Here is an 11,357-nt window from a genome sequence, read left to right as displayed (position 1 = left end):
AAGTCCTGCCAAAAGAACAAACAAACCCATCTTGGAAGGAGTACAGCCAGAATGCTCCTTAGAATCAAGGATGGTGAGACTTCCTCTCACAGACTTTGGACATGTTATCAAGAGAGACAAGTCCCTGCGGAAAGACATACATAATACAGGGGGCAAGAGGAAGGCCCTGGGCAAGATGGATTGACTTGGTGGCTGCAGTTATGAGCTCAGACATAAGGACAATTGTGAGGAGGAGACAGTCGTGGGCGTGTTTCCTTCCATTGTACCTAGAGTCACTATGATTTAGAAGCGACTTGATGGTACCTAACAAGAATAACAGTACACTTTTCAACAGAGGGGAGGAACCTCAGGAAGTTGGTGGAACAAAGGTAGCCAGGTTCTATACCACGTGGGCCCCAACAACCCGGGCCCAGGTGACTGGCCCAAGGGTAGATGCCTAACCCAAGTTTGCAGATCCATAAGGCATCCTATCCTGCAAGCCTAAAAGGAGGCCTGATTGGAAAGCTCAGTTCACCTCTAACGCCTGGTTCCTGCCCAGCAGGGCCAATTAGATCGTTTCATTTAATGACTTTAAATGTGAGATCAACAGAAAGCTGAGCAGTTGGTTGCAGGAGCAGAAGCCAAAAGACACAAGAGAGGAAAAACAGCCAGCGAGCAAGAGAGAGAGAAGCTAAATCACCTTGGTGGCTAAGCCCATTAGTGGGATCAACAGATGCCCGCTGCTGAGGGGGCAGCAAGATAACCCAGTCACAGAGCCGTATCCTGAATGACCTTCCAGTTCCTGAACTTCAATCCAGTTTTCATGCGGCCTGGCCGGGTGGCCCTTCCGGAAGGCTTTTCTGAGCCACGTGGCTGAGTGGTGGAGATTCCAGTCTGCCTTCCTTCCACAGTAAACTCTAACACTTCGGGTAAATAGTGTTATCTATTCCTTGCAACCCCAAAACGCCCCATCAGCGCGATTTGCAGGGCCCGGCAAGTGTTAAATAATTGTCTGTGTTTGAACAGCCTGGCCAGGCCCACTGAAGAGCCTTCACAAAGAAAGGAAGCAACGGCTCCCGGTGAGAACACAGGACAAATGTTCAAATGGCAGGGCTAAACTGGGAGTAATAAGAGGGGGACGGGGTTAGGAAAAGGCTCTGATGTCTGACTTCCATTTTTCCGCAAACTTTTTGAAGCCCCCTAGTCTGCTGAAGATACTCTGCCGGCCTGCTTCCAGCTCCATTTGCCCTTCTACCCTGAATCCATCAAAGGGAGAAGTGGTATCCCCCCAGAACTGCAGAGAACATCCTCAGGTCAGCTAAGGTATGTTGGGAGGGCTTGATTTTCACTTCACTTGATCCTGAATCCCTGTCATGTTAGTAAGAACAATTTTCCTCCCGGACTCGCTTCCCTGACAACCCTCCAAAGATCTTTGACTCTTAAGTTTAATAGTATGTGCTCTTCTCCCAACACTGCCACACATTGCCCCCACCCCCACTGCCCCTTCCATGGTCGGTATCAGCTTCTTGAAGCACACATACTCCCCAACAACCGATTGAGTCAGAAACAAGAGGTACATGGATGTAAACGGAGCCTGCTTACCCCTTCTCTGGCCCCAGCTAATAAAGTAAAAGAGGTCCCGCCGGTCGGGTCCAGTGGCTTCTGAAGGCCAGTTTCTGCACAGCGGAGACATACCTTGTGTAGGAGAGCTCATCCCAGATCCCCTGTGAATGCAATGTGTTTACGTTGGAGCCATGGGCAGGGTGTGTAAGGACTTGCCCTCCTCCTGTCCTCTACAAAAGAAAAGAAGGCTCCTGGCTAGTCCTGGTGGTGAGCTAATCAACAATAGGCATGCCTCAAAGGTCTCACCTCTCCCATGCACTGCAGCGCCCAGATGGGGGCTGGGAGAAGGGGTAGGCTGAAACAATGCCCTCCTAGCCCACCTCCCCAGACCTGTTCCCCGATAAAGTGATCTTACCCCTCTGGAATTGGGAGTTTGAATGTATGTGCCTACCCCAAGGCTGGTGTTCTATTACATCAGCATGAAAATGGAGCCTAGGACTGAGGAGCCGGCGGCCAGCCTCAGAAGCCTTCTCATTGCCTGCCATGTAATACATGATATGCAAAGCCTCTGACTTCAGCCAGCAGATATTTGGAGACCTTGTTGGCCCTTGCTTGGGGACTAAACTGTCTGTTTAGGTCAGAAAGCGAATCAGAAAAGCCACTGGAGGGCACGTCACGGAGCGCGAGCCCTATAAATGCCTCCCCGTTCGCAGCGTCCCCTGGCAAACACTCGGTTCCCTCCACCGGGCCGCTCCACGTCTCAGCCTCGTGGTGCTGTGCGAACTCCTGCGGGCAGCGTCCCTCTCTCTGCTGCAGCCTGCCCCGCGGAAAAGCGAGAGGGCTGGAGAGGCGAGCTTCGGAAAGACGTCTCCCGGCTCCAGGACAGCCCCGTCGGTCCTCCGCCGGGCACAGCGCCCTCCCTGCGAGCGCCCGGCGGGAGCCCAGCCAGGCGCGGACGGCGCGGGCGCGGGCGCCGCGGTCCAGTTCGGATTGCCTCCCTCCGTCGGCCTGCGCCCGGCTCCGCACGCGGATCTCGCGGGCCCAGAGGCGGCACGAGCCCCGCCGCGTCTCCACCCGCTGAGCGCTCTCCCGGCACCCCGGGCAGGGGCGCCTGGCGTCCGGCACTGCCCCCCGCGCGCCCGCCTCGGGAGCTCGGGCGCCTCCTGGCTGCTGCCCCGGCCCCTCCCCGACCGCGGGGCCCCGCCGCCTCCCGCCCCCTCCCCTCCCGGGGCCCTGCGCGCCCGCCCCCGCTGCGGCCCCCCGGCCCGGGCTCTCGAGGACCAGCCTGCGCTCCTGGCGCCCTCATGTCTTCAAGGGATTCCCTACGCTGGTTGACGTGGTGTCCCCTTCGGCTTGCCAGGCCAGACCTCAGCTCCGGCGGCAGCGGCAGCCCGGCCCGTCTCGTGCTCCCCAGCGCGGCGCCCCGAGGAGGCGCAGAGCGCGACCGCCGCCGCTGAGTCGCCCGCCGCACCCCGGGCTCGCGCAGCCCCGGCCGAGAGCGCGGCGCGCGCCGCCGTGTCGCCCCCAACCGCAGGCAGCCGCGGCTGCTCGGATCTCGACTTCGGGGGGCCCGGGGGGCTGGCGAAGGAACTGCCTGCAGCCCTCGCCCTCCTCGCGGCGGCGGCGGCGGCGGGAACCTGGGCTGCCGCCTCCCGCGCGGCCCCCGGCTTGGAAACGCTTGCCCCCGACCTGCTGGGCGGGGCTCCGCGCTGCTCTCCCCGGCCCTCCGCTTCTCCTGGCTGGCACGCGGGCTTCCTGGAGTTCATGTACAACTGGGGGTCTGCGGAGACCGCATCCGAGGTAAGCGGAGGGGCAGTCCCGAGTGGAGGGAGCCACCAGCGCCGGCGCCGCGGGCGGGTGGGCGAGCGCAGTGCCCGGGACCGAGGGGCGCGGCCGGGCCCCGGGGCGAGCAGTGAGATGGGAGCGCGCCCAAGCGCCCAGTGGGCCCACAGGGGAGGGGAGTTCAACTGCAAGAAGGCTGCCCTAGGTTTGCCCAGGAGCAGGTTGTCTTTTTCCGCGCGGGGCCAACACTTCTGGAGCTCTCTGACGCCGTGGCCCCGGGAATGCCCCAGGAGCTGTGTACCCCGACTGGGCGGGCGCTGCTCTGTCAAGTTCCCGGGCGGTGCGTTCTGGGGCCACGACTGGGGGCGGGGGGAGTTCTTACACCGACGCTGCCTTTACCGGGAGTGTGGCTTCCCACTGAGCTTGTTATGGTCTGTTGGGGGGCTGGGGGCGGGGGAAGGCAGGCAAAGGTGCTGAGAACCCAAAACTCCAGGGATCAGTTCCTCCGGGCGGGCGGGGGCTTGCAAAACTGCACCCCTAGCCGGGGCTGTGGGCGCTTCCCTAGAGTCCTCCAACCCCAACTAAAGCACCTGGTGGAGGTGAATTAGGTCTTAAGGGCTCTCTTGGCAGCGGCCTGGCACTCAGGTTTCCGCATGGACCTGGATCCTAGTCCTTTTCAAAGTCCCTGCTAGGCCACGGGCGTGATGATTTTCTTTCCCCCCCCACCCCCCCGGACTCTGCACCTCCTCCCCATGACACCTTCCACCTGCACCACCCAGGCCCGATTCTGCTGCGGTGGCTTCATTTCCAGGCACACACTGGAAACGAACCCGCGTGGGTCAGGAACCCCGAACTTTCCCGGGCTCCCTAGCCTTCAGGCACCTGCCATGCATGTTTAGTCTGTAGCCAACTTCACAGACAGAGCCTAGGAAGGGCCAGGGGTGTGTGTTTGTGTGTGTTGGGGGGAGGGGTGTAGCTGCCCTGCACGGGACTGCGAAAGTTCTTGCTTATTGGCCGAGACCAAGGGCCCGTCCCCGCCTGCGGCGTGGTTTACGTTCAGGAGACGCGACTGTTCCTGGGTATTTTCAATAGGCACTTCAGTGTTCCCGGGAAGAGATGCTGCTTCCAGCCTCAAGCACGCACCCGCTCCCGCAAAGCCCGGGAAGTGGCAGCTCTGGGGCAACTGCCTCCGCTGTGGCCAGGGAGAGGGGCAGAGCTGCCTTTTCCACCAGTGCCGGCCGTTTGCGGAGCTCCTGGACCTGGAGCGCCCCTCCTTTTACAGATAGACACCCTCTGCCCTCACCCCCGCTTCCCGGCGAGGCGCAGCCCATATTCTCTTATACCCCCTGGGGCCCAAATGTGGGGGGTAAAGGAAGAGAATAAGGCCAGTCAAAGGCGGGAGACTGTTAAGGCAAGCGCTAGCTCTGTCAGCAACCCCTCCCTAGCCCAAAAGAACCGCCCCCCGGGGTCCAGCCAGCCGCCCCCTCCCCTTTTCTCGCCCTGAGAGCAGAATTTTGAAGGCGAAGCCCAAACAAACCTCCCACCCTGCCAGGCACTGGGGAGGTGCGGGGGCACTCGCGACAGGATCGCTCCCCCGCCGAGAAGCTGTCACGGACACGCCGGGGAAGGGGGCGGGGGCGGGGGCGGGGGCGGGGCGAGGTGGCCGCGGTTCCCCAGCAGGTTGCCCAGAAACCAGCTCCGGAGAGGCGGGGAGAAGGGAGCAGAGGGCTTGCAGGAGTAGGTGCCTGAGAAGTGGGGACGCGGAGAAAAGCACGCAGAAGTTCCAGGGATAGTTCCCATGGGGGGCGGGGGGTGGGATTGTCAAGAGAGTGGGTTTCCCCTCCCATTTATACTTTAAAATGACAACTCGCCTCCCGGCCGCGCGGGCACCGCCGGACTCGGGCGGTTTCTGGTGCCCCCTGGTGCTGAGCACCCAGAAGCGCCCGGGCGCACGCCACAGCTTCCACGGGCGCGCCTCTCACGCCTACCTGGGCGTCCTAGCCGCCAGGGTCCCTGGGATCCAGGTGATCCCGCCTGCAGAGCGTCCCCTGGGTCCCCGCTGGGGCGCGCTGGCCCCAGGCACGGAGCAGTACCTGGGCGTCAGGCACCAGAAAGGTGCGGGACACCTGACAGGTGGACTTGGGAGAGTCCAGCTCGAGTCCTGCAGGACAGCGCGTTAAGCCATTCGCGCGCGCGCTGCAAAAGTGGCAGAGAAGGGACTCGTGGGGCAGCATGCTTTTGGAGCGTGATCGCCGAATAGGGAGCCTGAGGTGTGCGAGGTTGAGAAGTGAGGCCCCTCGTCGTCGTCCCACCCACCCGAACCGCGGAGTCGCCCAACTGGAAGCTGCCGGGCGGCGTTCAGCGGGGAGAACGCGCTGTCCCGGCCCCGGGGGTGTGGAGCCTCCTTCGGGCCGGGCAGCCACTGGCCTCGGGCGGCACGGAAGCTCACAGCCTCCTCTGGCCCGGCCAGGCGTTCTCGCTATTCCCTCTCTGGCCAGCTCCGCCACACTTCTAATTGAGGATCTCCACGTTCAATTTAAAAAGCCCAAAGTTAGCCAAACAGGAAAAAAGGGGGAAACTCTCTGAACGCGGAGGGAAAATCAAGTGCCTCTGTCGCTTCCTTCTGGCGGGCACCGCGATTTGGGATGGCGCATTAACCCCGCGCCTCCCTGCTCCTCGGGGCCGCCAACCATTTCCCACGCACCCCGGGAAACTGGCACCAAAGGGGCCGGAGGCCTCTGGTTCCCCAGCGCCCTCTGCCAAGGCGCCTCGCCGCGCTCATTTGCATTTTGCATCGCCGGCGTGCCGTTTTGCCCTGGCCAAGGCGCCGAGCCCGAGAACCGCTGCTTTTTCCGGAGTTTGCAAACCAGCCAGTGTGGCTAAAGGCCGCCGGGGTGTTCGGTCCCCTGGAGTTCCTGGTCCCAGCAGACTTCCAGAGCCCAACAGCTGCATAGCCGACAAAAGCCCAAGGGATGGAAAACGCATTCTTATCTGCGCTGGGAGGTGACTGCCTCATTAAACTCCTCCCCGGGTGGCCGGACGGATACCCAAGTTGTGGTTGCGGGGGGTGGGGCGGGGGCTGGAAGGGAGGCCGGAGCTCCGCGGAACTTGTTTGGATGAAAGTTATTGACATCTCTGCATTTGCTTGGAAATTGTCCCTCCAATGGGAAGAGTTCCTGGACTTTGTTTTTTAACAACGCGTTTTATTTGGCAGGGGACGGGGGGGGGAGGGGGAGAATAATCAGTTGCGTTAGTCTTTTGCGCCTGAGAACCTTCCCCCCCTCCCTAGCGCCCCCTCCGGGATTAGGAAAGGACAGGGAACCCTGCACTCAGAGGCACTCTGCGCCCTTCTCACATCCGCTCTGGGTGGGGCTTCACCTGGAGCTAACAGTCCCTTTTTCCTGCGGGCTCCGGCGGCACCATGGCTCTTCTTTCTGGGGGTGTGAGGACAGAAACGCCTCCAGAACTCACCGTCTTGAGAAAAGCACCCCACCCCCTGGCATCTCGGTGCCTAGACCTTCCAGCGACTGGAGCCTCTGGACAGGGACACGGAGAGCTGGAGGCTCGCCTTGGACGAGAAGGGATTTAGGGCCAGCATCCAGTAGGGCTGCAAAATAAAATTGGAGTATGCTACAGAGGTTTCCGTTTTTCAAGACAGTTGCCATCCTTGCTTGATGGCAACGGCCCAGCACTGAGTGCTTATTGTCTGATGCTCCTTTCGGGCGTTTGTTGCATTCTGTTTTGCTTTGCGTTGATGTGAAGAGGTGGAAGCAGTATTTGAAGTTGAGTAGGTGTTTCAGACGTGCAGTCCTTTGGACACTGCTGCTCGTTTTAACCGCGCAGATAGTTCAAGCTGGGGCAGTGAAAAGTGGAATGCGCTCGATGAGATGGATGCCTGCAAACAATGGGCTCAGGCATTGTGAGGATGGTCCAGGGCTGGGCAGTGTTTCCTTTGGTTGGACCTACCTAGGTCAGCACCTAACAACAACAAACTCCTAACTTGAGTTCTTGGCACAAAATGGTTGTGGAGTTGGGGAAGAGCGAGGCTGGGAGCTGGGGGCGGAGCCTGATGGGGCGCTTCCAGAGGCGTAGGGGCTGATAGACAGTGGGGTGCTTTTGATGTACCATTAAAAGGGCTGTGGCTTGCCTGGCCTTTGGGCTGGTTCTTGAGAGTGGCCAGGAGGGAAGTCCCTGTTTGGGGCTGGCCTGGAATGAAGAGTAAGTGAGCTTTGCCCCATCACCTTGGGGGTATGGGCTAGGGAGGTTGGGAACAGGGGGGGGGGTGCTTGTTGCTGGCCAATGGAAGGGTAATAGGTCAGACTTGGAGAGGCCTCAAGGACCTGCAGGGGTGTCACACCCCAGCGGAGAGCGCTGGGACCCAGGGGGCACGCATGTCTAATGCGCATTCTCCGCTTTCCTTTCCCACGTTCCTCCGGCGCAGGTGCCGCCGCTGGACGGGACTCTAAGATGAAGTTATGGGATGTCGTGGCTGTCTGCCTGGTGCTGCTCCACACCGCGTCCGCCTTCCCGCTGCCCGCCGGTAAGAGGCCTCCCGAGGCGCCCTCCGAAGACCGCTCCCTCGGCCGCCGCCGCGCGCCCCTCGCGCGGAGCAGTGACAGTAAGAACCGTTCCCTCCCCGCGGGGCGGGCCACCGTGGGCCCCCACGCACCCCTTCCGCTGTGCGCACCCCCTCCCCCCCAGAGGCGCTGGGCTAAGATCCAGGGACGCTTGGCTTGTAAATGAGCGGGCTGATTTGTCCAGCCAGAGGGGCAGCGAAGTTTGTAGTGTTTGGTAGCATGGGCACCACAAGAAGGCACACAAGTGTGCCCTTTTCTTGGCTCCCTCGTAGGTCCACACACTCCCTCTTTCTTCTGGTTTTCAGAAGCCTGTGTCTGGTTTTGCTGTGTACGCATAGGCTTACTTCTTCAACCCATTGCACTCCCACCCACAATTACCCGGGAAAGCAGAGACGCCTCACTCGCAAGTTGCCACCCACTCATGGCGTGACCCTAGAGGACAGACTCCAACTGCCCCCCTGTGGGTTTCGAGACCGTAAATCTTTATAGGAGTAGGACAAGTAATGGCCAGGCTTGTACTAAAAGCAAGCCAGAGGCAAGGAGAGCCCAGAACAGCCTCTATTTCCAGAACAAACATCTGGGCAGTATCCACTCTGGTCAGAAAAGTCCCAGATTCCGGAAAGATTTCTGGGAAATGGTGCTGGCTGGGCTCTCCGTGCCTGTGGAAAAGAAAACTTGAGGTCCGCACCACAGCTGACAGTGTTCACCCTGAAGAAAAGGCCGGTCGTTCATATTAGACAATTAGTCTGTGATTGGCCTCAAAACGGGACACGTTTTCAACAGCACGTTCCGCCACGGCCCGTCAACTCTGACTTACTGTCATCTGCCCTTGGCTCTCCCCAAAGTTTCTCTGCCGCATAAACATGTACTCCATCACAAATTAGAAGCAATACTAGGGTGGTGTGTGGATAAGTCATGTAGCAATAAGGAAAGGTGATGTACAACCCCAACCCAAAACCCAAGCTCACGGCCACAGAGAGAATGACCAATCATAACAACCCTGGTAGGGCAGAGTAGGGACTGCCCCATGAGGTTTCCAAGGTTGTCCATCTTTAAGGACACAGACTGTTCCATCTTTGTCCCCTGGGTTCAAAAGCCCGCCCAGTCTGGGGGTTAGCAGCCCCGTGCTTAGCCCACTGCGCCACCGGGACTCCTTCACCCAATCCCACAGAAAGCCTACTGTGCTAGCAGCAACAGTAGACGCAGTGACCACACTCTTCAGTCCTGTGCTAATGGCCTCCACCCCGTGGGCTAAGCATGAAATGTGGCACACTTGTTTGAGGCCTAATGACAGCAAGAAAAGCTTCTTCTTCCAGAAGCCCCCACAAGGAGAAAGCATGTATTTTTCTAAGGCCACCGAGAGCTTCCAGGGTGATGTAGGATGAGATAGGGAACAGGATTGAGCCTTTGAAATGAAAGTACCTGTTCCAGCCAGGACATCCACGGGAAAACAGGGCTCTGCCTGATTACAGAGCAGACTGATTGACAGAGCCATCATCAGAATCTCAAGTTGGGCTTCTAACTGCAAAGTCATTAGTTCAAAACCACCAGCCTCTCTGGGGGAGAAAGATGGGCTTTCTACACCCATAAAGAATTTCAGTCTTGGAAACCCACAGGAGCAATTCTATCCTGTCCTATAGCTTCACTATGAGTCAGCATCTATTCAATGGCAGTGAATGTGGTTTGGTTAATTGGTATCTCAGTATCCTTCCAACCTTGGCTTCATGTTGGCCGCTGGTTGTGGCTCTGGTTCCAACTAAGTCCGACTTTGGACAAACTACTTATTTACTTTAGGACTCAATGAACAATTTTACTACTAACTGTACAATAAAAGGGAGACCTTTCTGCTCAGAAATGCCAGTGTCTACAAGATTTGGCGCCTGGCCTGGACACGTCTGTCCTGACCCATCCTTTGGGAAGTGACCTCTGCTTACTGGAATCCCCTGGAAAGATCTAAAAAGCACAAATGGTGGGTCTCCTCCCCAGAGATGGTGATGGAATTGGTTTGGGGTATGACCTGAGGATCTGGATGTGTAGATGTTGATCAGGTCAGTCCAGTGAGCAGACACCATCAAATCACTACAAGCTGATGATGTCTATGAAAATCACACATTAGAACTGCTGTAGGAGGCATCTGGGATTTAAATTGGGGCCCTAGTGGCATAATGGTCACACCTTGGGCTGCTAACAACCAGATCAGCAGTTCGTAACCACCAGCCACCCCGTGGAAGTAAGCTGAGGCTTTAGGATTCAAAGAGAACAGGCGCAATCCTTTGAAATGAAGGTACCTGTTCCAACAGGGCTTTTGGGGGAGAAAATGGCTCTGCCTGATTATGGAGCAGATAGATTCACAGAGCTAGAATCATTGCTATCTGAAGCTGGGTTGCTAGCCGCAAGGTGTGCAGTTCAAAACTACTCACCCCTTTGTGGGAGACAGATGGGGCTTTCTACTCCCATAAAGAGTTATAGTCTCAAAAAGGACACAGGGACAGTCCTACCTTGTCGGGTCAGGTTTCTATGAGACTGAATCAACTCAATGGCAGTGAGTTCGGTGATTCATAAAAGATACAACCAACTGCAAAGCAAACAAAGTCACATTAACCCTCCAGATCCCAAAGGGGGGAGAGGAGGGCAATTGTGGAGCAAGAATTACCACTCTTGTACAAGCCAGACGCTGAGTGAGCAAGGGACTGAGGGCAAGCAGCTCTAGCCCATTGACATTCAAACCAGGAGAACACACCCAGTTCTGTTTGCTCTGTGGGAGGACCCACTAGAGCCGAGAGGAAACTGGAATGAGCAATGTTCCCAAAGAGAAACTGAGCCACATGCTAAGCCAAATTGACTTCTTTCCAGGTATGTTCAACACAGTAGCGAGCTGTCAGTGCAGGGAAGGCGGGGTAATGACAGTGTGCAGGCTTTGAACGCTCCCCCAGTGTCAACACGCACCCCCACCCCCTCCGCACAGTGCTGACATATTATGCACAGTGTGTGCGCGGCTGGGCGGCTGGGGAAAGCTCGCGTAGAAAAACATTGTCACCGCATTGCATTTGAAAATAGAAAGTACTATAAATTCTGGCCCCTGTGGGCCTCTTCAAACGCCGTTAACTGAAAGATTGACCAAATAATCTTCCAGAGCACATTAGCAGTCTCCCTGCGCAGGTCAGAGGACGCTGGCTCCTCCCAGCGGAAGCATCCTTTTGGTTGGAAGTGTCCTGAACCTGCCAGGATTCTCTTCATCGCAGCGTGGCAGGATGAACTCACGCAGTAAGACAGGTGCAAGAGAGGCTAGTGTGTTTGCCTAGAGTGGCCGGGAGCGGGAATGGGCCCACAGTTGCCTCTTATGGAAACGCCTGCTACTTGCTGGAGCACCCGCAGGTGACAGAGAACTGCCCCCCTTGGGTTGTCTAAGCTGTCATCTTCCCAGGGCGGGTCTGGCCTGGGCAGCAAAGCTGCTGA

The 11,357-nt window shown here is 58.0% G+C and overlaps 1 protein-coding gene across 1 annotated transcript in view; it reads left to right on the top strand.

The window, feature by feature from the left end:
* Positions 1-7,769: 7,769 nt before the first annotated feature.
* Positions 7,770-11,357, top strand: part of GDNF (glial cell derived neurotrophic factor) — a 32,031-nt gene continuing 28,443 nt past the window's right edge. Inside the window, exon 1 of the mRNA XM_075540953.1 lies at positions 7,770-7,942. Coding sequence (XP_075397068.1) covers positions 7,792-7,942 — 151 coding nt within the window. The 5' untranslated portion in view covers positions 7,770-7,791. The remainder of the gene's footprint in view (positions 7,943-11,357) is intronic.

Source organism: Tenrec ecaudatus, chromosome 2 (assembly GCF_050624435.1).
Source record: "Tenrec ecaudatus isolate mTenEca1 chromosome 2, mTenEca1.hap1, whole genome shotgun sequence".
Classification (NCBI taxonomy): Eukaryota; Metazoa; Chordata; class Mammalia; order Afrosoricida; family Tenrecidae; genus Tenrec; species Tenrec ecaudatus.
Note: the sequence above shows the minus strand (reverse complement) of the source record. Positions and strands in the feature narration are given on the sequence as shown.